Source organism: Hemibagrus wyckioides, linkage group LG07 (genome assembly GCF_019097595.1).
Source record: "Hemibagrus wyckioides isolate EC202008001 linkage group LG07, SWU_Hwy_1.0, whole genome shotgun sequence".
NCBI lineage: Eukaryota > Metazoa > Chordata > Actinopteri > Siluriformes > Bagridae > Hemibagrus > Hemibagrus wyckioides.
This window is the reverse complement of record NC_080716.1, coordinates 23,012,958-23,039,940: the sequence shown is the minus strand read 5'-3', so window position 1 is coordinate 23,039,940 and position 26,983 is coordinate 23,012,958. Positions and strand designations below refer to the sequence as shown.

Sequence of the window (26,983 nt, the reverse complement as noted above, 5' to 3'; positions counted from 1 at the left end):
AATCAGATGCATCAGTCAAGCTGACATCTTGGAAAGTGCTACTTTCTAGCTCTCACTTAAGTTGAATGTGTTAACTAACATTTTCTCCAGCATTAAGAATCACCACTTATTATAGGTTCTTCATATTTTGTACATGTTCAGTAAGGTTTGTCTTGTGATTGGATGTGGGGATGTGTAACGTCATCAGTGGCAATTCCACCATCCAACCGCCAGAGGGAAACATCACCAGAATATTGACACTTCTGGCTCATGCCTGAGCTTCTGGGTTACTGCTATACAGGTTAAGCTACTATTCGATCCGTACCGGAAACATGATTTGTACTGTGCATGTGTGGAAATGTGTCTTCTTCTTGTCTGAAGTATGACAAAAAGATTTACGGCAGGTTCGATTATTTATAACGTTGCTATAATTCAAATAATAACATAATGAGGAAGGTGACAAGGTGGCGCTGACAATGCAAGTTGGAATGCTTGAACTCAAAGTAAAATTTGGCTTAAAAAACCTTAAAAGAATTGAAATGAATTTGAATTAATAGAGCCAAGACTGCTACCATGTTAGAATGTGTGGCATAAATGGAAAGCAAAAGAAAGGCCTTCAGAAACTTTTGGACCACTCGTACCCTGCAATATCTAACATGACAAGAGGTTCTTCAAAAGAACTTGGCAGATTGTGTACACCTCTCCCTGGAACACCATCAAATAGCCCAGCATCAAAGAAATCTAAAGCTGATCTCTCATTACATGAGCTACAAGAGAACATCATCACTGCCCTCAACAAGAGAACTGACTCCACTATTGAAGAGTTGAAATCATCCCTCCTATTTCTCAACACAGAAATTGTCAATTTGTAGAAATCTAAAGTCGTACTAACAGCCAAAGTTACCGAACAAGCAAGAGCTATATCTCAGTTGGAAAACAGAACCATAGATGCAGAGTGTTACAAACAGAGGTGGTGTTTATGACTATACGAAGTTCCAGAAGTGGAAAATGAAAATGTCAAGGTGATGGAGATATGCAAGGAAGTGGCACCTGAGCTCACGGCAAAGATAAGTGAGGCGGTGGATGTAGCTCATAAACTGGGCAGGCCCATGTTGCCAGGCGAGGTTCATTATCATCCTTTTTGTGCTGCGCCTGGTGAGAGTCTTCGTCTGGAAAAGTGCAAAAAAACAGCGAAGAACGCAAACTATGCTTAGGAGAAGACCTGACAAAAGTTTTAGTTTACAATTACTATATGGCTGTTTGTCTATATTTTCAAATATAGAAGGAGATAAGAGTTTTTTCTCTCTCTTTAATAGTACTTTTTAGTAATAATAGTTTATATTATAATAGTTTACTTTATTTGTTTGAGTTTGCCATTGTTGGTGGTGTTAAAGTTATGTTCTATTAAAGCCATAGGTTTCTGCAAAGAACTCAGAAGTGACTTAATTTTCATTCAAGAGATTTATTCGTTCCTTAATTTGGTCATGAATTGATTTCCTCCTGTAGCAAACAGTGAGTCTAGTGACCTCTTGTGGTTTTTTGTTTTTTTAAGAAAACTGGAGGAATTGAATTTTGTTACAGTGCCCCTTCTCACTTGGTAATTTACCCATTAGATTAGCAAAATTTCAAAAACAAGTTTAAAGGACAATATGTTGAAAGAAGAGAAAATCTTTAATCTTGTTTCTTTATATAACAATTCTATCTCAGTGGAAGGGATTTTGATTGTTCAGGACAAATTCCCTCCCTCAGATACCACAGCTTCTGCCCGGATCTCAGCGTGTCTGGCGGACATTTCATCATGGATGACAGCTCATCAGCTGAAACGTAATCCCAGCAAAACTGAACTGCTGGTCATCCTGGGTGATTCATCCCCAGCCCAGGATCTTGCATTATCTCTGAACGACTCAATGATCTCCCCTTCAGCCACTGCTCCCAACCTTGGGGTAACCATGGTCCCACCATCTCTCAGGGCAAAAGGTAGGTATTCATCTAGACTCTTCTCTGTTCTGGCACCGAGGTGGTGGAATGAACTTCCCCTAGATGTCCATACAGCAGAGTCTCTGACTGTCTTCAAACGATGTCTTAAGACCAACCTTTTCCTGAAGCACTTAAACTGGCTATTATCTTTCCATGTTTATGTATTGTTATATGTTTAATAAAAAAAAAGCCAAATGCCAGAAATGTAAATGTAATGCAGGAAACGTAAATGTAATTTACACTGTAAATGTAATCTGACACTGATGTAACTTGATCTTGGAGTTCAACTTTAATCTCATTGGAAGTTGTTCTGGGCTCTTTGGTTACCATTTGTAATACCTGTCTCTTCAATTTTCCTTCTGACAACATCCAGGGAGGTTGACTACAGTCCCGTGGACCTTAAACTTTAGAATAATATGTGCAACTGTAGTCACAGGAACATCAAGCTACTTGGAGATGCTCTTATAGCCTTTACCTTTGATGTGCTTGTCTATAATTTTGCTTTCAGGGTGAACTCACTCCTGAACGGGGTGGTCAGCTGCAGCATTTAGTGGACTGGGAGGGTTCAGCTTCAGTGTGAAAAGCTGCATCAGTGTTTATGACTCCAGCAGATTTTACTGCAGACTTCAACAAAAACATCACATGATGGAGACACACATTATTATTAATAGTAAGTGTCTACAAACAAAACTTTTAGATTTAGATTGTAACATTCTACTATAATCATTACTGCAGCGGTGTTGCTTTTTATGACACATGTTGGTGATTTGGCTGCAGTTCTCTCTGTACGCATGTGTTTTGTAAGTAATGTATTTCTAACTTAGAGATATTGTTTTCATTTCAGATAACGTCTTTGGTGTTTGGAAGTTGGCTGTCGGCATTTCAGTTGTAGCATGTCTTATTGCTGTTGGATTGATAGTAACTGTGTTTTTTGGTTACAAGAAAGGTAATATTCAAATAATTTTCCTGCCTATACAGCTAAAATGATATTAGATTTTATATTACATTTATACCATAGCTTAAGTCCACAGATTCACCACACAATACAAAATTCAGTGAGCATATCCCAATATTATTTGGTTTGACACAAATAAAAGAAATGTCAAAGACTATATTGTAAACACTATATAAGTAAGTAAGCAAATAAATAGATAGCTCTGGAATGAAACAAGTTTGATATCTAACAATATTGCACTGGCTGAAGTTTTAGTAATGTTACAGTAAGTTTTGAGCAGAGAAAACTTCTGTTCATTACCATGGTGTAACGACGCACTGGAGGCGTGAGAGGTAGAATCCATATGCAGATTTATTAATAAACAGCAGGCAGAATCAGAAACGGGAAGGCAGGCAAAAGGTCAAAACCGGAAAAGCAAATACTGAGCGAACAAAACCAAAACAGAAACCGAGAATCGTAGAACCGGGAAACAGGCAGGGAGCATACACAAAAATGTCTAAATCAGAATATATCAAGGTTTGGTACGTAACTCGAGGAAACAATACTTCGCGATCAGCCAGAGGGAGCACGCTGCTTAAAAGTCCTGAAACCGGAAACAACATGCAAACAGTCAATACTCAGGCGAGGGCTCCCTCTGGCGGCCAGGATCAGTGTACAAGGTGACAGAACCCCCCCTCTAGGAACACCTCCTGGTGTTCTCCGACAAGGACGCCCCCTAAGGGCGGGTCTGTTAGGGAAGTTTCGGTGAAATTCCTCTGTGAGAGCAGGATCCAGAATGTCCACTGCATTGACCCAACACGGTTCCTCTGGCCTGTAACCCTCCCAGTCCACTAAATGCTGCAGCTGACCACCCCGTTCAGGAGTGAGTTCACCCGGTAGGCTAATGTGCCGTCAATATCCAAGGGAGGAGGTGGTTCCAGAGTCACAGGGGTGGCGCCGGAGGGTTCGTGATAGGGTTTGAGCAGCGAAGCGTGGAAGGTGGGTGAAATGCGGTAGTTCAAGGTGGTAGGAGACAGGATTAACTTGCCGAATGACCCTGAAAGGACCAATGAACCTGGGACATAACTTCCTACATGGCAATCGCAATTTCAAGTTCTTAGTAGATAACCATACCTTTTGTCCCACTTGGTATGTAGGGTGGGGGCGTTGCCGGCAATTCGCCTGTATCTCCTGCCTCCTAACAGCACGCTGGAGCCTCACATGAGCCCTTTCCCAGACCTCTTGACTTCTCCTAGACCAATCCTTCACAATGGGGACACAAGAGGGTTCACCAGACCAGGGGAATAGTGGAGGTTGATAGCCCAAGATGCATTGAAACGGGGTCAGACCTGTAGATGAATGATGGAGGGAGTTCTGGGCATACTCGGTCCATGGTAAGAACTCGCTCCACCTTTGTTGTTCGCGGCTGCATTAGGTTCGAAGGAACCTCCCCAGTTCCTGGTTGAGGCGTTCTACTTGGCCGTTAGATTGCGGATGATAACTGGAACTCAGGTTGACATTGATGCCCAGCTGACGACAGAACTCCATCCAGATGCGGGACGTGAACTGTGTCCCTCGGTCAGACACGATGTCTTCAGGTAGGCCGAAATTACGGAACACATGAAGAAACACAGCCAGAGGGAGCACGCTGCTTAAAAGTCCTGAAACCGGAAACAACATGCAAACAGTCAATACTCAGGCGAGGGCTCCCTCTGGCGGCCAGGATCAGTGTACAACGTGACACATGGTAACATGCACAGTTCTATACAGCTGTCAGGAAGTGCTGGGACAGTTCCCTACCAGACCACCAGAGGGGGTGCTGGCAGGTGATTCATTATAGCCTGCTTTTTTGTATGTGTATTTCCAACGTGTTTTGTGCCAAGCCCCATCTTTTGTTCTGCTTTCCCGCCATGTCACCTGTTCCCCTTTACCCTAATGTTCTGGCCTATATATATCAGCCCTATTGTACCTGTCTTTGTCAGTCATTGTTTGTTTGTTTGTTCTTTTGCTGTCATGTGCTAGGTTTCCATGTTATCATTGTATTTTGTTAATCATGTTTTATTTGTCCTGTGTCTTGTGATAGGTTCATTTTGATTGGTTTTAAGTGATTACAATCATTAACATCCTTTAGTACACATGTACACATTTCTTTTTGTGCATTTTGGGTTCAGGTTCTGTTGATTTCACTCCATAGAGGGTTCTGTAAGAAGAGTAGAGAATCAAACACATCAGTTCCTGTACAGTAATTGACTTGTTTTCTATTTGACTTATAACTGGCCTGTAACATCAGTTTCCCCTTTATGAAGTGTATTTAATCATTTAACAATTATATAACATCAGAAGCACAGTTACATTTCATAACTGCAATCTGAGTATGTTGTCCATTTACCTTCTCATTAACATTACACGGCTTAATCTATTTATACTTTTGTTTGTGTAAAATTCACACAATATACTAAAAACTATTTTATCTGTTTTAGTATCAGAGCTTCAACAGGTGAAGCAACATGCAGGTAAGAATGAACTGTTTGTGCTTTAAAATCATGTAATGATTATATAATTAGATTAATTAAATGTAACAGACAATATTACCCTTATTAAATACAATCATAAAGATAACTAGGAGGCTGTTACACTGATTTTGTCTCTTTGATATAGATACAATTTAACCTGGTGAAGTTTCACAGGAATGGTGCAAAAAAAATCTACTGATGGAACTTGTGATATTTTAAAGTAGTTTTATTTTATTGGTTTGTATTTTTTATCTCTGCAGTTTAAATATTAATTATTTTATTGTTTTTTTTTCTTTCATAAGAGCTTTTAAAGAGGAAGTTGTTTGCAGGTAAGAACAATTTGAACTTTTTATCTTCAGTACAGTAAAATCAGAGTCTCTGCTGTGTGTATTTATCTATCAGAAATGAGAAAGAGAGAGAGAGAGAGAGAGATGAGGGAGGAGATATAAAAATAAAAATAAATTGTCTAACACAACAGAATCTAACATAACAGGTGCACACACACAATTCTCTGAAATAATAATTGGTCTCAGTGGATGTGACTCTGGATCCTGATACAGCTCATCCTCAACTCACTGTGTCTGCTGATGGAAAACAAGTGACACGAGCAGAGAGACAGCAGGATCTCCCTGATACACCAGAAAGATTTATGTATCTCTGTGTTCTGGGACAGCAGAGTTTCTCCTTAGGGAGATTTTATTATGAGGTGCAGGTCAGAGGGAAAACTGCATGGACATTAGGAGTTGTAAGAGAGAACATTAACAGGAAGGACAGGATTCCACGGAGTCCTCAGACTGGATTCTGGACTGTGGCGCTGAGGAATGAGAATCAGTATAAGGCTTATGCTGATGCTGATGTCCCCCTCACACTGAGAGAGAAGGTGGAGGTGGTGGGGGTGTTTGTGGATTATGAGAAGGGTCTGGTCTCCTTTTATGATGTGAAGTCCAGCTCTCATATCTACTCTTTCACTGCTCAGTCTTTCACTGAGAAACTCTATCCATACTTCAGTCCTCGATACTTAGTAGATGGTAGTAATTCAGCACCACTGATCATCTCTGCTGTTACTGAATAAATATCTGTTTACATTCTGTAACATTTTAACATTTTACTTTTTCACAGCTTGATATAATCAGTTAATTTATTTTAATTTTATATAAACATAAACTCTAAACAGTATGAACTTAGAGTCAAGAAGTGTGTTTATATGACATTTTCTCCACCACTAAGAATCACCACTTATTATAGTTGAGGTTCTGACATTTTGGCGAGTGTATAGCTGTCAAAGATGTGTTTTCAGGTTAGGATACTGATTAGTGCTGTTTTTCTCCTGAACATGATGTCAGTTCTTAGTAAATGTTGTTAATATTTGGTAAATGATCAGTAAGGTTTGTTTTGTAATTGGTTTTGTGAAAGTATTTGGATTAGACCTGCATTTCTCCACAGACCTGCACTTTTAATCTCAGCTGAAGATATGGAGGATTCACTAACATGGCAGTAGTTAGTGACTAATATGGCATTTACAGATTTGTTCTATTTCTGGATGTCTTATATGAAGAAGCTATAGGGTTTTTTTTTTTTATTATATAAGGATTATTGTTTTTCTTTTTGTTGCATAATTTGAAAATATATAGTATATATTATACTATTATATTATTATACACCATATTATATTATATTATATATATATTGCATTTTATACTATCTTCCTGTTTGAATGTTGCTATATTAATATCTCCTATTTATATATATATATATATATATATATCCTTTCCATCACTTGTGAACAAGAAACATAGATACTTCAACTCCTCCACCTGGGGCAGACTCTCCTCTTCACCTGGAGGGAGTTGACTCTCAAAGTTGACTCATAGCAAATCTGGTATCTTAAATTGCTAGCATGTGTTAGTCAGGTGAACAATGGAGACAACTGTCCCCATGGTACCTCAGTGATTTTGTTGCTGGTTTATTTAACTGTTATTTTTGTGTGAATTTGTTTTTATTTGTTTAGTTGTTTGTTTTTATTAATATTGATCATTTCAACAACTATTTCATTTTAATGGTCCAGTTTAAGGACTTAAAATAACTTCTAGGAAATGGTAGCAACAGTTTATTGCAGTTCATGAATGTGGAGCCCATTTTACACACGAAGATTTGTGCATGCCTTGGGCACATGAGCTTGGCTGCTCTCCTCTTGATATCTCAAGAGTGCATGCATCTCTTGAGTGCATGCATATGACCTGAAGTGCAACAATGCAGTAGCAGCAGAGTGTAATAGTATGAACAGAAAACTTGCTGACTTTCCTCTATAACATTTTACAGCATACTGATCCTACTCACTTCCCTTTACGACCTGAATCTGAATTTTAATTTGAATTTGAATACACACTTTCTCTTTACCTGTACTTTGTGCACTTCTTGCTGAAAGACTGGGTGACTGGAAGAGTCCATGTTTAGAAGGGGCACTTTCTACATGGACACTGCTTTTACACAAGCCAATAATACCATACACTAATGTATTACCTTTCACGCTCTCATGTGGATGCAGGGTGTCTGAGAGGAAGACAATGAAGGTCACTCTGAAGGATGTGCAATCACACACACAGTGCACACAACATCACACTGACAAACCTCATAACTTTTTAAACGAAGTAGTGTTTCGTTTGTGACTATCACAGCTAAGAGAAATTCACCTGCTTAGTGTTTACCAGTAGTGTTCCTTACATTCAATTTTAATTCTCTGGGAAATATTTTTAAGATAGAAACACGCTCGCTCTCTCTCTCTCTCTCTCTCTCTCTCTCTCTCTCTCTCTCTCTATTTTATAAAGGTTCATTAAAGTACTTCTTCCATTCGTCTGGTACTGCAATGATCTTGTTGCTGGTTTATTTAACTGATAATGTTATATGGAGTGTATGTTTTTTTTTTTGTTACAATACTTATCATTCTAACAAATATTTCATTTTTGCCTTGTTTAAGAGCTTAAAGTAACAGCTTGGAAATAGTAGCAGTTCATCTAATAATATCCTGAGTGTGAAGCCCATAATACACCCAAAGCATTAAGGCCCATATGCGTCAGGTCATGAAGAATTCATTTTTGTACTTTTCTTGCACTTTTTTAGTAAAAATCATGTGGAAATATTTCGAAAGCTTATAAAGGTTATTGTAATGCAATACTGTCTGGATGTTCCAGTAGGTTCATTAGCAAGCTCTAGTAAGTCCAGTACAAAGCCTGTAGATGGAACAGCCTTCTTATTTGTGTTTGGGAGTCATACACAGTCTAGGTGTTTCCAGGCAGAAAACACATTTGTTTAGTCAAGCTTTTTGTGAGTCTTTTTCTTAGGTAAAGAAGTACATCTGGAGGGATCAGTGGCATAGAGTGTTGTGGTTAACTGGATTTTTTTTATGTTGTGGCCTCTCCACTCTCATGCATTCACTCAGGTTTATTGATGGTAACTGGCTTTATGTCTCAGGAGGCCCTCCTGTCTGTGTCACTTTCTGGCTCTCCCTTTTAGTTATGCTGTCATAGCTAGTTTTGCTGGAGTCCCTGTTTGAACTTTGCGAACAATATACATTGTTATGTAAATACCCTGTCAATGTCTAGTGTAAAGGGCAGTTTGATCAACAAGAAAGTAACATTGAACACAGCGTTGCAGCATTCTGGTAAAGGAGAGCTCTGGTTAAGTCTCATGAACAGATGAGGAAGAGAGAGAGCTGATCAAACTGAAGGATTAAAGCTCTGCTGCATTGCTCTCTTTAGGAAGAGATGTAGCAAGACTTAAATCTCAAAGACATCGAATGGCATTGTGGGTAAACCAAACTTTAAATCACCAACATGTACAATAAAAAGTTTACATTAAAAAAGTAAACTTGCAATGCCATTACAAAAATAATATCAAGATAATTCAATAAATAATATGTAATATAAAGTACAATATAAATCCTTCATGATGGATTATCACTAAGTCCACACTACAAGCTGGAAAACAGGTGTAGTGCACACAGGCGTGGCTCACGAAAACGAAAACAACAATAGGATGTTTTGGACAAAGGCTTTCTTTTATTGTATTTTAGCGTTTTGTTGAGAAAATAACTAATTACTAAGTAAGTACTAAGTTTTGAGTTTCTGAGATGAGATAAACTGTGTAATTCGTTTTATGCTATTTATTTTGTGAAACAGACTGAATCGGTAATGATAAACTCTCTTCTAAGGATGTTTTTGTGTGTGACTCTCCTGACTGTCTTCAGCTTTATGGAATCTCAATCAGGTAACATACTACGTGTGTGTGTGTGTGTGTGTGTGTGTGTGTATTAAGCTGTAATTTTTTAAAAATGTGGTTAAACCTGCTTTTTTTCTGAAATTCCAGTAAATCTAGCCGCATGTAGATTTTAAGTTGCGCGTCCTTTAGACTCTTAGCGGTAAATAGCGCAAAAAAGAGCGTCTTACAATAAAATTAATAGGTAGATTACCATAAACTGATATGAGTGGGTTTGTTGTCTACCAATTTTAATTGTCCAATTAAAATGGCTTAAAAAGCATCGTTTTGTAGCAAGCTGCTTTGTGTTTGGGCGAAACTGAAACTCATCTGCTCTATTACCATTTAGTGTCTAAAAGCTGCGCCGCTGAAATCATCGTGTGGTTTGATTAAACCGTGCTTTAGGGAAGAGCGGCTGGTTTAATAGCAGTTGTTTTTAGTGCGTCAGAGGTTCTGTAAATCTGAGTAGGGTAAAGCCTGTTGAAAACGGTGGAGTGAGACTTGGTTTAAATGAAACGTGGTGTATGTAATACTTTTTTGCTCAGCCTCGAGTACAATTTGTTGTGGGAAAAGCTGCAGTTTTAATGTTAATGAAATTTAGTTGAACTGCCTTAGAGGGAAGAGGGCTAAGAAATGTAGGTGGTTTTTGTGTTGAAGGAAGTGCACTATTTTGTGCTACAATATGTCTGGATGCACACAATCAGACTAATGTTATGTGTTAATGAATAGTGAAAGCACCGGTGTAATATCTCAGTCCTACCTCTATGCAAACAGAAAGTCGTTCATCAGCTACTGTTACTCAAATTGCTGAAAACGTTAATTGCTGCTTTGATAGAAAGGTGTCAGAATACACAGTGCATCACAGTTTGTTGTGTATGGGGCTGCATAGCCACAGACCAGTCAGGGTGCCCATGCTGACCCCTGTGCACTGCTGAAAGCACCAACAATGGGCTTGTGAGTATCAGAACTGGACCACGGAGCAATGGAAGAAGGAGGTCCGGTCTGATGAATGACATTTTCTTTTAAATCACGTGCGTGTGCGTCACTTAAGCACTATCATGCTTTGAGCAATGTTCTGCTGGGAAAACTTGGGTCCTGCCATCCATGTGGATGTTACTTTGACACGTACCACCTACCTAAGCATTGTTGCAGACCATGTACACCCTTTCATGGAAACAGTATTCCCTTTTGGCTGTGGCCTCTTTCAGCAGGATAATGCCCCATGTCACAAAGCAAAAAAGGTTGAGAAATGTTTTGATGAGCACAACAGCAGGTTTGAGGTGTTGATTTGGCCTCCAAATTCCCCAAACCTGAATCCAATCAAGCATCTGTGAGATGTGCTGAACAAACAAGTCCGATCCATGAAGGCCCTCCCTCATAACTCTTGGATCTTGGTGCCAAATACCACAGCACACACGTTTAGGGATTTAGTGGAGTCCATGCCTCGACTGGTCAGGGCTGTTTTGGCAGGAAAAGGGGAACCAACACAATATTAGGCAGGTGTTGGTCATAATGTCATGGCTGATTGGTGTATTTATATAGAATAGCAAAGCAGTGAACAGGGAAAACTGCATTAGTCACAGAGGTTGACACAGAAACTCAAAACTACTGACTAGGCTATTTGAACCTGCTTCTCTATACCTACTATCAGCTGTGTCACAGGAAAGAGAAACCATACCCTACCTAGTATTTCACCTCAAGTTTAGATTTTTCAGAGCCTAAATAACAACTGTATGATCCTCACCAACTTCTATAAACAAATAACCTCTGGTGACAAGAACACCACAGTTTTCAGTATGTAGTCTCTCTCTCTCTCTCTCTCTCTCTCTCTCTCTCTCTCTCTCTCTCTCTCTCTCTCTGTAGTCTCTTTTTAAGTAAACTAGTATTTAGAAACCTAGTAGGAAAAAGTGCACCCCCTACTTCCACAATCATTTTAATTATAATTATCATCCAGCTTTTTTAATAGACATTTAGGCATGACTCTTGTTAAATTTGACTACTTCTAAAATGTTATAATATGACTATACATCATAATTAGAATTGCAGGCACATATTACACTTATACTGATGTTATGGCTTAGATCCTCTGTTTCATATCATGCTTTACAAAATATTGTAAACTTGTAAACTTATTGTCAACTTGCCCATGTGCTTCGGATCATTGTCATGTTGGAACATCCAAGAGCATCCCATGCGCAGCTTTCATGCTGTAAAATGCAAATTGTCTGCCAGTATTTTCGGATAACATGCTGCATTCATCTTGCCATCAATTTTGACTAACTTCCCTGTGCCACTGGAGCTCACACAGTCCCAAAACATAAGAGACCCACCACCATGCTTTACAGTGGGGATGGTGTACTTTTAGGCCTTGTTGACTCCTCTCCAAACATAGTGTTCATGGTTGTGACTATAAAGTTCAATTTTGGTCTCAACACTCCAAATGACTCTGCTCCAGAAGCTGTGAGGCTTGTCTAGTTGCTGTCTGGTGTACTAAAAGTGGGCCTTTTTGTGGCATGGGTGCAGTAACAGCTTTCTCCTGGCAACTTGACCATGCAGGTCATTTGTGCTCAAGTACCTCCTTATTGTGCTCCCTGAAACTACAACACCACTTTTTTCCAGAGCAGCCTGTATTTCTCTAAAAGTTGTTTGTGGGTTTTTCTTTGCGTCCCAAACAATTTTTCTGGCAGTAGTGGGTGAAATCTTTCTTGGTCCACCTGACCGTGTTTTAGTATCAACAGAACATCTTATTTTTCACCTCTTTATTAAAGTTTGAACAGTAGTGAATGCCATTTTCAAGTGTGGAGAGATTTTTTTATGTCCTTTTCCTGCTTTATAAAGTTCAACTACCTAATTATGCAGGACCACTGGCAGTTCTTTTGTCTTCCGCATGGGGCAGTATTCAGCCAAGTTGCCAAGTCAGTGCATCACCTCATGAGCTGAGAAACTCTCTGACTATTTATGCACAGACACTAATTACAATTACAATGAGTCACTGGTGTGGAAACTTCCTTTTAATTTAAACCTCTGATTTGTCAACCTGTGTGTTTTTATAATGTAACATTCAGGGATATGTAAACTTTTCATCAGGCTTGGCATTATCAGTCATATTTTCCAAATAAATGGCAATGTTTAACAATTTCTTTCATGGTATGCAGACTTTTGAGCACAACTATATGTAGCTATAGCTATAACATTATAACTATAGCATTCATTCATTCATTCATTGTCTCCCGCTTATCCGGAGCCAGGTCGTGGGGGCAGCAGTCTAAGCAGGGATGCCCAGACTTCCCTCTCCCTAGACACTTCCTCCAACTTTTCCGTCACCTGAGAGACATAGTCCCTCCATAGTCCCTCCAGCGTGTCCTGGGTCTTAAACTCCACCATTTGAGGGAGGAACAAATGGTTCACCTGGAGGGGACAAGCCACCTTTTTCCAGTTGAGAACCATAGCCACAGATTTGGAGGTGCTGATCCTCATCCCAGCCACTTCGTACTTGGCTGCAAACCACCCCAGTGCATGCTGTAGGTCCTGGCTTGAAGATGCCAACAGGACAACATCATCTGCAAAAAACAGAGATGAAATCCTGTGGTCCCCAAACCAGACTCCCTCCAGCCCCTGGCTGCACCTAGAAATTCTGTCCATAACAATAATGAACAGAACCTGGACAGCCCTGCCCGAGTAGAACATGCACTGGGAACCGGTTTGACTTAGAGCTGGCAATGCAAACCAAGTTCCTGCTCCGGTCCCCCAGCCCCTCTCTTCACCTGAGTGTCACAGTTTCATCCCAATCACGCCCCTCTAGGTATCACTGTCATTGCCCACATGGGCGTTGAAGTCCACCAGTACAACTATGGAGTCCCCAGTCGGAGCACTTTCCAGCACCCCTCGCAGGGACTCCAAGAAGGTCGGGTACTCCACACTACTGTTCGGCCCATAAGCCGAAACAACAGTGAGATGCAATCCCCGACCCGAAGGTGCAGGGAAACCACCCTCTCGTTTACCAGGGAAAACTCCAATACATGGCAGCTGAGCTGTGGGGCTATAAGCATGCCCATCCCAGCCCACCGCCTCTCACCATGAAGCACACCAGAGTAGTAGAGGGTCCAGTCTCTCTCAAGGAGTTGGGTCCCAGAGCCCAGGCTGTGTGTGGAGGCAAGCCCGACTGTCTCTAGCCAGTACCGCTCAGCCTCCCCTACCAGCTCAGGATCCTTCCCCCCAGTGAGGTGACATTCCATGTCCCAAGCGCCAGATTCTTTGACCAGGGTTTGGGTCGACGAGGCCCCCGCCCATGACTGCTGCCCAAACCACATAGCACTGACCCCTTATGCTCCTTCCTGCGGATGTCACTCCTTCGGGCTGTACCCAGCCGAGTCCCATAGGCAAAGACACGGCCACCAGGTGCTTGCCTGCGTGCCCCAGCCCCAGGCCTGGCTCCAGGGTGGGGCCCCGGGAACACCAGTCCGGGCGACGTAACGGCTCTTTTATCACTCATGATTTAAACCGCTCTTAGACTGACCCATCACCGAGGACCTGTTTGCCTTGGGAGACTACCAGGAGCACTAGGCCCCCGACAACATGGCTCCTAGGCTCATTCGGGTACTCAAACCCCTCCACCACAATAAGGTGGCGGTTCAGGGAGGGGCTGATATAGCTATAACAGCCTACATTATTAAAACTAAAACAATGCCTATTTCAAATTGCACATAAATTTTATATAAGTTAAAAATTTACTTTGGTGAAACTCAGTTTGCCTCTAATGCTTCTTCAGTCAGAGCAAACAGCTGCTGTAGAGCAACAAACTTTTTTTTTTTTTTTTTTTTACAAAAATTGAATTGTAAATATATTTGTTGACAATTTCATTCTTATATTGTTATGACCGTAATAACTATTGTTAATTTACACAATAAAAAAGTTAAATTATATTATATTAAGTATTTGTTTCTTTTCCAAAAACACAGAGCAATTGCAGGTGATTGGTCCAGAAGCTCCTCTTGTTGCTGTAGCTGGTGAAGATCTGGTTCTGCCTTGTTACATCAAACCCAACACCAGTACTGTGGACATGACTGTGGAGTGGTTGAGACCAGAGGAAGGACCTTTATTAGTGCATCTCTATAGAGATCATAAAGACAGAAATGAAGGTCAGGCTCAGTCCTACAGAGGAAGAACATCACTGTTTAAAGAGGAGCTACAGAAAGGAAACGCTTCACTCAAACTCTCAGCTCTCCAAGTCTCTGATGAAGGAAAATATAGGTGTCTAATTGAGAACAAATCCTGGTATGATGACATCATTCTTCATGTTATTGTCGAGGGTAAGATCCATTTAAGATCCATTTATTTTACTTTTGACACAGAAAACACACCCATTTCCCACTTTTGTTGTATACATCAATCAGCAATAATAATAATAATAATAATAATAATGATAATAATAATAATAATAATAATAATAATAATAATAATAATAATAATAATCAGTCTTCATACAGCTTATGATGAATATAATAATTATATATATTATAAATTAAAATTCATCTTTGTTTTATCCAAGTTGAGACAATATTATTATTATTATTATTGTTATTATTTTAAATATGTGTGTTTCAAACTAGTGCTGCAGTGTGCTTTCATGGTTAATTTAATCTAACTTTACTAAAATATGACAAATGAGCTAAGTGAACACCAAAATGTCATGTCTAGTTTGAACACTGTTTGATGAAAACCTGCACACACACCAGTCATTTCCTGATAATATTGTACACCCCTGTTATAGTCTGTTGAAAAACTGTTCCAAAAGCTACATAGTTTGTGTCTGATTACAGATGTTTTATCAATTTGACTTTTCTTGACCTCTCTTGAATTTAAGCACTGACAGGAATAAAGAATTTGAATAGGCTTTCTGTTAATTTCTGTAAGAATCAAACCAAACTTTATTTTATCTCTCTCTGAATATTTTACACTCAGAGGTTTTAATACAGGCTCAGCTTGTGAAGGTGTCTCTACAGGACAGGAAAAGCAGTTAATTGCTCTGAGCTCTGAGCACACAAAGACTAACTTAAGTTCATGAAAATGTCAAGATGTCCAAGCCTCCTGTAAAAATCTCCAATGATTAATTCAATGATTCAATGATCAATACATCAGTACATGTCATGAACCCCCCTAAAAAGCTAAACTGGTTACAGCACATCAGGATGTGCAAATTTAATTAAAGTGTAGTACTGTCTAAAAGTCTCTATAAGCAGGTCACATGTCCAAATTATTCACAATTAAGAAGATGGGATAATTGTTGTTAAAATATTAATAAATTTACATATTGTTTAGGAGCAGAACAGCATACAAGCCAACAGGAAGGATTACAGAAAACATTAGCTTCCCTGAAAACACAATTAATTATCACAAGATATTGTTAAGAATTGCACTACATTACACAAGTATACTTCTAATGTAGCACAATAAAAAAGTGTTACGTTCCAAAGATCATATTTACAAATACAAACATTTAGTGTCACACTTATTTTTGACCATGTCTTAAACAATCTTTACACTGACAATGAGCAGAAAATAATAAACTATTGGGGTTGACAGTTGATTGATTTCAAAATATTTAAAAGAATACTTTTTATTGCCTGCAGTTCTAGGAAGCCACCCAGTGATCAGGATGGAGAGTTATGATAACTCAGGAGGGATTAATCTAGTGTGTGAGTCCAGAGGCTGGAAACCTGAACCTAAGGTTCTGTGGCTGGACAGAGAAGGAGTCACTCTGCCTGCTGAAGATATACAGATACACAAGGACTCTGAGGGCTTCAGTGTTAAAAGCCACATCACTGTTTATGATTCTAGCGACTCCAACAGGTTTTACTGCAGACTTCAACAAAAACATCACATGATGCAGACTGACATTATCATTAATAGTAAGTGTTTATGATTTAAACACCACATAGAGTTAGACTGTAACAATCTACTCAATAGTACAAACACAATTTATGCATCAGTATTTCTGCATTATTTTTCATTATATCTGTTGATGATCTGGCAGCAGTTCTCTTTGTAAGAGCTTGTTTTGTAGTTATTTAATAATTCTTACACACTTTCTTAAAAATATCTCAATCTCATAATCTTGGTTTCACTTTAGGTAAAGTCTTTGGTGTTTGGAGGAGGTTTGTCATCATTATAATTTCATCATGTCTTGCTGTTGGATTGCTGGTAACCTGTCTTGTTGGATTAATAGCTTTTTGTTACCAGAAAGGTAATATCTAAATCATTTTCCTTAATAACATATTTAGCTTTAATTATACTGCAGTTTATACCATAGCCTTATACCAAAAAGATGCCCAACTGTGGTCCTGGAGAAATGTTTTTCCTGCTTTAATGCACTTACTATAATTCAGGAAGGACTTTAAATCAGCTGGTTATCTGAACCAGGTGTGTTGGAGCACAGAAAAAAGTACTATGTGCAGGACAGGGGGTTTCCTGTCCTACAAATAGTAAGACCCCAAGAATAAAGAATCTGTGTTTTAGTCACTAGTCCAAAGTTGGCCATGCTGTCTGTAAAGAGTGATTTAAATCAGTGTGGACTCAAACTCTCACCTCAATCTTTTCATCTATTCACTTTCATTCCCAGTTACATTCCATGTTTTAATGTGAGGTGGAATAATTTAACATAATTAAGCCCACCCTCCCACATTGGGAAAAAAAATATTTATGAATAATCTACAATCAGAAAAGGATTTAAAAAAAAAAAAGCAGGCTTCTCCGAAGCACACTGATTTTCCATGAGTTAATGTACTAATGTACTAGAGCACTTGTACAGCAGTAGGCATGGGCTGGAAGAACTATGAGTAGAGAGCATGTTGTTTTGTCTGTCAGCATGCTTTACTGCTGCTAATCCTCCACACTTGTAAGGAAGCGCCGGAGGTGAAAGTGTTGGAATCCATAAGCAGATGTATTCGAACAATCAAAGCAGGCAAAAACGTGGTCAGAAAGGAAGCAAATCAGGTCAAACCAGGAAATCAGAGAGGCAGAGACAAATCCAAATCACTAGGCAAAAATCACAAGAACGAGGTCACAAAAACTAGGTCAAACACAGAATCCACAGATAACAATGAAGAGAAGGCTTGGTATGAACACACGTGATCGATACTTTGCGTTGAATGAAGTGAGCGTGTCTCTTTTATATGTGTGGGAACTGAAACGGCGTGATTAGAGTTCGGGGGAGGGCTCTCTCTGGTGTTCAGCCTCCCCGTGTGACGTGACAACACTGCACTAGCTGAAGTTTTAGTAATGTTATAGTAAGGTGCTAGCAGACAATAGTGAAACAGATTGTTGTCAGCCAATCTGTTTGTTACCATGGCAACATGCACAGCTCCATCTAGCTGTGACAGCAAGAATCAACAAAATATTCAATGTTACTAACTACCAATGAGTGCTGGTTGATTATTCAGTATTTATTATTAAATTAATCATAGGTTTTGTTTACTATTGACTATTAACATTAACATAACCCTGCTTAGTCACTGCATACTCATCTACTATCTAAGAAATTGTGATTTAAATGACTACATCCATTTACTGTTAGTGTTCATACATTACATACATCAGTCAGAGTACATTATATTGCTTACTGTCAAATTAATTTTTTTTTAGTTAGTTATTTTGTTGATTTGTTTAGTAAACAAATGTACCTATTCTATCCTCAGCACCTCAAAAAGACAAGCAAAATTCAGGTAACGATGAACTTTTTTCATTTAAAAAATCAGCTGTCAGGGCCAGCAAGGCCTAAACAGCAGAGATCTGAATCACTGACTTGCATTTTAATATATTTAATATATTTTTCCATGAATGTGTATTAAATTATCCCCAATAGTCTATTCTCTACATTTCATAGCTTTTTTCTTGGTTGTGCTGCTTCCAGTAGTGTATATTTATGATAAGAGAATTTATCCAATCATATTTCAGCCAGTGGCTGACATCATGTGTTGCCAGGGTGAAAGAAATCTGCCTTAAAGCCTTCAGAATCAATAGTGCAGGCACCCGTAGTTTAAAATAAGTGGCAATGAAATTGTAACATTAACCAATCAGATTTCAGGTTGGCGTCACTGGGGCCATCTAGCAGGCATATGATTACGTCAGCAGTTTCCCGTCCTTTGATTGGATAGTTGGAGTAGTCAGAGGCAGCCAACCGCACAAACTAAATAAAAAATATATATATTTTAACTTACAATGGCTGACAGAGGAGAAGAAATCGATTTGGTTGCAGACATCCTTACAAATGCATTTTCAAGGCAGACTGTAAAAAAACTGACTATTTCTTGTGAGGTATGAAATACTGTTGCCTAAATTCTTTTTTACTTTGCTATTTAGTTGATATTTTTGGTTGATTACACTATGTAACACGATATTTGTTCCTGGGTAGTGAATGACATTTTCCAATTACTCTCGATGGAAAATGATAATAAATAGCTATTAAGCCATTAAGTTTGGGTTTGGGCTTTTAAGAGAACGAAAACCTCAAAATTAGCCCATTTTACTAAAAAAACTGCCTAATTATGAATGTTTTTTCATAAAATAAGCCACAAGAAATTTTTACAAATTGAATAGACTTTAACATTAAAAGAACTAAACAATTAAAAGTGAATAGTTTTGCGACACTTGGGACTATACTGTAAGTAACTTTTCCGTATGAGCCCCCAAATATAGTCTCCCATCATGTTTTGTACACTCCTTGGTAGCGGTATTCAAAGTCCATTATGTCCTGGTGGAAGCTGTCTCCTTGTTCCTCTAGAGCAGGGGTACTCAAATTTAAATTTGAAAGGTCCACTTACCAAATTTCCATTCAGTCTGAGATCCGGAAAAGTGACAGTCAAATTCCAAATAGAGAACTCCAACAAAGAAAAGGCAATCCCCAAAACTTTCGAACTATACACAAAAAACAACATGGTAGGCCTTTCAGTGTGAAAGGTGACACCTTCTTTGTGCCACCAGTTGTTTAAACTTGGGCATAAAAGGTGTGAGGGCCAGGCGGAGGCACTGATGTAAGTGCGTTTTTCACCATGTTCATAGTTGAAAAGGCAGATTCACAGCAGTACGTTGAGGGAAACTTGGTGAGAATTTGAAGGGCCATCTTCTGCAGGAGAGGAACACCTGCTGCAGTAACCATTTTTGTCCAGAAGGTGACACGGTCACAGTGCTAGGTTTTCTTGGAGATCAATTAGCAAAGTTAGATCAGTTTTCAGAGAAGCAGCACTGGCCCATGGGAAGACTTTCGTGGCTTCATTTGAGAATTCTGCAATATTTTTGACAAGAAATAGATTTTCGATGCACAGCAAGACATGTTTTCCCAGAGGGAAATCTTGAAAGCAAGTTTGGAAATTTTTAATCAGCTTGTCCAGGAATTCAGCATAATTGTGATGGTGATGTTTTCCTGCAGTCTGATCCAAAAGTCTTGGGAAGCGAAGCAGGTCCTGCTGTAAGTCACATTTGAACACCTCCAGCTTCCTCTGGAAAGCACGGGCAGCTGACATGAGGTCACACACTGTGCTGTTTTTGCCCTGGAGCTTCATATTAAGGTCATGGGAAGTAATGTCAGTTAGAAAAGCAACAATTTCCATTTCCTCTTCATTCTTCATGAAATCCACAAACGGTTTGGCTTTTGCACTCTTCTGATCCAACAGATATATGTCCAGCTCTTTCCGCAGTGCCCAAAACTGCTCCAGTACCTTGCCTTTACTAAGCCACCGGACATTGTTGTGAAGGAACAAATCATCAAATGTTGCATTCACCTCTATTAGAAATGAGCGCAACAAACGATGTTGCAGAGCAGAGGATGCTCTCAGACATTTGACAAGTTTCATGACTGTTGTCATGACTTCTGAGTACCTTTCTCCAAGGCTGGCACACAAAACCATCTGGTGAATTATGCAGTGGTATGCCATGAGGTCAGGGTGGTGAGTTCTCAAGCATGACACCAATCCCCTCTCTTTCCCAATCATACATGGCGCGCCATCAGTAGCAATGGAAACAACATGCTTCAGGTCTATCTCTCTGTCTCTAAGCATCTGTGTCACTGCTTCATAAATGTCATCCCCCCTTGTGTGTCCATGGAGGTTTGAGACCCAAAACATCTTCATGAAATTATCCATTTTCTTCATCAAAAAATCTGACAAAGACCAAGAGTTGTGCATTGTCTGTGGTGTCTGTGGATTCATCCACAGCCAATGAAATGAATTTGGCTTTTTTTATAGCAGAGCTAAGTTGTTCAAGCAAATCACCAGCAAGTATTTCAGTTCGTCTTGCAGCAGTGGAATCAGAACAGGGTATTTGGCTTATTTTCTGGATTATTTCATCCTTTTGAGTCCCTTCAAACAAAGCAGTCACCACTTCACTCATACACTCCTTGACTATTTCAGCATCAGAGAAGGGTTTCTTGTGTTTTCCCAGGACCCATGCTACTCTTAGTGAGGCTTCCGTTTCCCGCTCCTGTTGTGTGGCTGATCTAACTATTACACTGCTTGTAGCTTCATAGGATGATTTCAGCTGGTTTATTTTTGTGGTCCTTACCTCTGTATTTTGAGAGTAATTTTGTTCAAAATGTGCATGCTTGGTTTCATAATGGTGTTTCACGTTACCACTTTGATTATTGCTACTGTCTCGTTGCAGATTAAACACATTGGTTTTCTGCTTCCCACGGGGAGCACAAATGCATAATTTTCTGTCCACTCATTCTTAAATTCGCGATTTTTAAAATCAACTTTTCTTTTCTTATCAACGGCCAGCTTTGAGCACACCATTTTCACTTTCAGTCAACAAAAAAAAGTCAGTTATCGATACTTGCACTGCTCGCAAACGATGTGACTGCCTGTTCTCCTGCCTGGCCCAGAGCATGTGACCGGGAGATAAATCTGGCTGCCTTGAGTGAGTGAGTGAGTAGTGGTGACGTTGCTATAGCGATGCTGTTACAGCTGCTGTGATTGGACATAGATGAAGCAGCCAAACCGAGTAGAAGCCTCAAAGATATATAGCGCGGAATCACAATTGCGCTCTCCATTGAGAACTCATTTGGATTATTATTAAATTAGCATGTTGGTTTTGGCGTCAGTCCAGATTTAACCGTGTCTGGGTCCAGATGCGGAACGGAGTCCGCCTATTGAGTACCCCAGCTCTAGAGTATGTTCTCCTTGAAGCTTTCCAAATGTGAGTCAAGGATATGGACCTTGAGATACATTCTACAACCCATCTTACTGTAGTTCTTTACCATAGTTTCAACCAGTTCTACTTAGTTTTCTGCCTTGTTATTGCCTAAGACACCTTTAACTACTGCACCAAAGCACTTCCATGCTTCTTTCTCCTTCTTCTTAAGCTTCTTGAAAAATTCTTCATTATCAAATTCTTCCTATTAGATTTCCCTGTCTTACCTTCCAGAGTTTTCTTGCATTATTCACACACAAAATGATGTGCCCAAGGTTTGTCCTGATCACCAACTGGCATTCCAAAATATGCCTTGTAAGCCTCACATCTTTGTTGAGGTTGTCACAGAGTACTTCTTCCCCCTTTTCTTGATGAACTCACCACATATGTACTATAGCAGAAGTTATCTGGAGAATGCTTACAACTTCTTGAAGCCATCTTTTCTCTGAGTTAGAGCTGTTCAGACTGAGGAGGCCAGTGATGAGCTTCTGAATTTATAGCTTGCTAGACAAATTCTGGAATATTCTCAAAACTTCTTGCAAAATCTACAGCCTTCTAGTGACTTCCAACTGATGCTTCTGCTATAATATGGAAAGGTATAGAAAGTTACAGAAATTAATAGAAAATTCTGGAATATTCTATCCAGAACATTCCAAATAATCTAGAACGTTCTTGAAAAATCTAAATTACTCTAAAAACAAAGTTCTAGAATATTCCAGAAAAAGAGACCTTGATTTTCTCCAAATTTCTTGTTTTTTCCAAGAATGTCTTCAAATTTCTGGATGATTCTAGAAAAAATGGGTGGCTATCAGAAACATTTCAGAAATTTCTACTTAATTTTAAAGGTAGTTATAGTACATTTTCAAAGTTTCATTGCAATTCAACAGGTTTTTTGGAACCTTTCTTTTTCACATGTTTAGAGAATTATGAGAATTTGAGAGTCCCATTTCCCAGGGTTCAAACCCAAACTTTCATGGCTAAGGTTTGTTTTTTTTTCCTCCTTATTTGGTTTACAAAGAATGGGAAAATAACACTTATTCCCCAGGAACAAGAAAAAAGTAAAAATTTGTTACATAGTATCTATTGCCATGGCATCATAATGATGGTATAGAGGTGGATTAATTCAGGAAGGACACCAGTGAAGGCCTAGGTGTGAAATGCATGGCCTGCCACTGTATTTTGATGAATGCTAGCAAATTCATTTAACCGGAAGTAAACAGGAAGTAGGCTTATTGAGTGAAATCAAAGTCATTTTTATAACCTGAATTTCTTAACCTAAATTATTAATATTTGAATTTCAGATTAAATTTCAGTCAAAATCAAAATATCAAAATATCTTAAGATCTTTCTACTTATCAATCAAATCTTAACACATTTTTTGAGCATAGAGCAGAGAATCAAACACATCAGTCACTGTAAATTAAATGACTTGTTTTCTATATGATTTATAACTGACCTGTAACATCATGTTTCACTTTGTGAAGTGAACTTAATCATTTAACAAATACTGTATATACCATCAGAAGATCAAATTTTATTTCTACAATCTGATTTGTGTTGTCCATTTACCTTACCATTACATTACACTGATGAATCTCTGTATACTTTTATTTATATAGAATGTACAGAAAATACTCAAAACATTTTTCTCTGTTCCAGCCTCAGAGTTTCAAATGCAGAAGCAAAGAGCAGGTAAGTATTGTTTTGTGCTTTAAAATAATTTAGTGATTATATAATTGTAATAAATTAAACAGACAATATCACTCTAATCATAAAGGTAACTGTAAGGCTGTTGGACTGTTTGAGCCTCTTTGACTTCACAAAAAGGTGCAGATCTGAGCAGAGGGTAGAAATTACAGCTTCTTCTCATGTTAATTTCAAAGAATCCTAACAAATTCTAGGCAGCTCAGGTCATATATCCAGATTTATGAACAGGAAGAAAGCTTTATGAGTGAAATCAGATTCTGAATACATGTTAGACAATTCAAAGTATTAGAAAATCTAGGAAATATTAAATAGTAACTATTTTATTGTTTTGTTCTTTAGAGCTTCTAACAAAGAAGTTGTTTGCAGGTAAGAACAATTTAAATGTTTTTTTTCAGTATAGTAAATGTTCTGCTATGTATGTGTTTGTGCGAGTGTTGTGCTCTCTCTCTCTCTCAAACATGTACACACACACACACACAATTATAACGAGTTAAACTGTCCAAACTAAAAGGTGTAGTAGGTGTTAAATAACTTGTTTTGAGCAGCACTGTCAACCTCACAGACAACATCACGATGCTGTTATTCATCATGATTATTTATAATATTGTATAATAGTAACACACACACACAAACTGTTTCTCTGAATTAATAATTGGTTTTGTGGTATAAAAAGTTTTTGTGTGTTTCTCTCAGTGGATGTGACTCTGGATCCTGATACAGCTCATCATGAACTCACTGTGTCTGCTGATGGAAAACAAGTGACACATGGAGACACACGACAGGATCTCCCTGATACACCACAGAGATTTATGTATCTTTGTGTTCTGGGAACGCAGAATTTCTCCTCGGGGAGATTTTATTATGAGGTGCAGGTCAGAGGGAAATCTGCATGGACATTAGGAGTAGTAAGAAAAAACATTAACAGGAAGGAGTGGATTCCACGGAGACCTCAGACTGGATTCTGGACTGTGGGGCTGAGGAATGAGAATGAGTATAAGGCTCATGCTGGACCTGATGTCTCCCTCACACTGAGACAGAAGGTGGAGGAGGTGGGGGTGTTTGTGGATTATGAGGAGGGTCTGGTCTCCTTTTATGATGTGAAGTCCAGCTCTCATATCTACTCTTTCACTTCTCAGTCTTTCAGTGAAAATCTCTATCCCTACTTCAGTCCTTGGTACGGTGTGAATGGTAATGCAGCACCACTGATCATCTCTGCTGTTACTGAATAAATATCTGCTTTAACATTTTGAACATCCTATACTTCTAATCAAATCAAATCAAATCTCTTTATTGCCACATCATCAACACAAGTGTAGAATAAGTGAAATTCTTTAGTGCAGCTACAGCCATTGCAGTTGTAAATGTGCAACACTGATAAAGTATAGTTCAAATTTAATCAAAAATAAGATTAAAAGAGGAGAAAAGAAAATAATAATAAATATATATATAATATGTTGCATTATTGTGCAGTATGTACAGTAACAATGGCATGAGATACACAGCATACTCAGTAGATACTGCACAGTGTGTCACAGTGTAATGTGTGTAGCAGCAAGAATTTCATGTACATAGGCAGTGTACAGTGCATAGTGTACAGATACAGTACGTTCAAGACTGGCGAGTTATAAAGTGCAGTGCTTTCTGATGTTAAACTGTGAGTCATGTGTGGTGTACTGTTATTCCTGATTGTTTAGTAGTCTGACAGCCTCGGTTCAGTCAGCTTGTTTTGGACTTGATACTGCGGTATTGCCATCCTGAAGGCAGCAGACTGTAGCTTGTGGCTCGGATGGCTTGGGTCTTTGATGATCTTTCAGGCGTTCTTCATACATCGGCTGACATAAATATCCTGGAGGGAAGGAAGCTCACCTCCGACAATGTGGTGAACTGCTCGGACCACTCTCTGCAGTGCTCTTCGATTAAGAGCAGTGTAGTTGTCATACCAGGTGGTGATGCAGCCAGTCAGGATGCTCTCCACAGTGCAGGTATAGAATGACTTTAGTATGTTGGGGTTTGCTCTGAACTTCCTCAGACGCCTGAGGAATAAGAGGCGCTGGTGAGCCTTCTTCACCACTGCGTTTGTGTGAACAGTCCATGTAAGGTCCTCAGGTTCCGTTGATGGTGATGGGGGTATGTTCTCTTTCCTGTCTCATGAAGTCCACTATTAGCTCCTTGGTCTTTTCGATGTTGAGAGAGAGATTGTTCTCTTGACAACAGCGTGTCAGAGTGCTCACCTCTTCTCTGTAGGCTGTCTCATCATTATCTATCATCAGGCCTACCACTGGTGTGTCATCAGCAAATTTGATGATGGCATTGAAGCTGTGTGTGGCTATAGGAATTTATAAACACTCATGGATGTTACTGGATAATTTAGAGTTTGTTAATATGATTCCTGTCATTCAAGCTGCCATCTGTGCTACTTTCTAGCTCTTTCACTTGAGTTGAATTTCGAAGGTTAACTAACATTTTCTCCACCACTAAGGATCACCACTTATTATAGTTGAGCTTCTGACACTTTTATATATACTTTTGACAGCATTATATAGCTGTTAAAGAGGTGAGTTTTCAGGTTGGGATACTGTTTAATGCTGTTTATTTTCTCCTGAACATGTCAGTTCTTAGTGAATAATCTTAATATTTGGTAATCAATCAGTAAGGTTTGTGTTGTAATTAGATGTGGGGATGTATTTGAATTAGACCTGCATCTCTCCACAGACCTGCAGTTTTAATCTCAGCTGAAGGTATGGAGGATTCACTAACATGGCAGTAGTTAGTAACTGTGACTAATGTGGCATTTACAGATTTGTTCTATTTCCGGATGTCTTGTTTGAAGAACATACAAGGTTATTATTATTATTATTATTATTATTATTATTAAATATGAGCAAGAATATGAAGGACTTCAGCAAATGGAGTAATTTAATGCTCTGGATCCACCATGACCCTGACCAAGACAAATCATTTATTGAAGATGAATGAAGGAATGAAGTGACTCACTTCCCTAAACTCCATTTTTAGGGATCACTAAGCAAGCAAGAAAGGAATGAAAATAAAGGAAAGATGTAAAATCACTATGTTTTAATAATATAAAATGTAATTTGAAAATGTACACATTTCACAAATGAATAAAGATTATATATTTAATTCAATTATATTAAACATATTTGTATGAGTTGATTTTATTTTTCAAGATTCAAGAAGATTTATTGTCATTTCAACCACATATAGCTGATGCAGTACATAGTGAAATGAAACGACGTTTCTCCAGGACCTGCTGCTACATAAATATACAACATAAAGTTCAAACACACAAAAAAGTACAACACAGAGCTAGGACCAAAGTTTGTCCTAGCCACATAAAATGCAAAGTGTGCAACTAGGCGCAAACAGAGCAAAGACAATACAGTGCAAAAACAATAAGTACAAAAAGATATCACAAAAAACA

The 26,983-nt window shown here is 38.8% G+C and overlaps 1 protein-coding gene across 3 annotated transcripts; it reads left to right on the top strand.

The window, feature by feature from the left end:
- The first annotated feature begins 1,048 nt into the window (after window positions 1-1,048).
- On the top strand, window positions 1,049-26,712 carry LOC131355669 (butyrophilin subfamily 1 member A1-like). Of its 3 annotated transcripts, XM_058394082.1 has the most exons (12): window positions 1,049-1,956; window positions 2,465-2,626; window positions 2,801-2,902; window positions 5,371-5,403; window positions 5,706-5,732; window positions 14,613-14,963; window positions 16,284-16,562; window positions 16,784-16,897; window positions 18,348-18,374; window positions 23,494-23,526; window positions 23,881-23,907; window positions 24,235-26,712. In XM_058394082.1, the coding sequence occupies exons 2-12, from the start codon at window positions 2,599-2,601 to the stop codon at window positions 24,768-24,770; spliced, it is 1,557 nt and encodes a 518-aa protein (XP_058250065.1). In that variant the 5' UTR covers window positions 1,049-1,956; window positions 2,465-2,598; the 3' UTR covers window positions 24,771-26,712. The 3 variants fall into 3 exon arrangements, with proteins under 3 accessions (XP_058250065.1, XP_058250067.1, XP_058250066.1); XM_058394084.1 differs by lacking the exons at window positions 1,049-1,956; window positions 2,465-2,626; window positions 2,801-2,902; window positions 5,371-5,403; window positions 5,706-5,732 and adding exons at window positions 9,018-9,502; window positions 9,611-9,666 and having other exon boundaries at window positions 24,235-26,711; XM_058394083.1 differs by lacking the exons at window positions 1,049-1,956; window positions 2,465-2,626; window positions 2,801-2,902; window positions 5,371-5,403; window positions 5,706-5,732 and adding an exon at window positions 9,510-9,666.
- Window positions 26,713-26,983: the final 271 nt, after the last annotated feature.

Bases quoted from the DNA above. Each gene is read 5' to 3' on its own strand.
- LOC131355669 (XM_058394082.1), top strand. From the start codon at position 2,599: ATGATGGAGACACACATTATTATTAATA. The intron at 2,627-2,800 runs GTAAGTGTCTAC...TTTTCATTTCAG, and splicing joins GACACACATTATTATTAATA to ATAACGTCTTTGGTGTTTGG. The intron at 18,375-23,493 runs GTAACGATGAAC...TCTCTGTTCCAG, and splicing joins AAAAGACAAGCAAAATTCAG to CCTCAGAGTTTCAAATGCAG.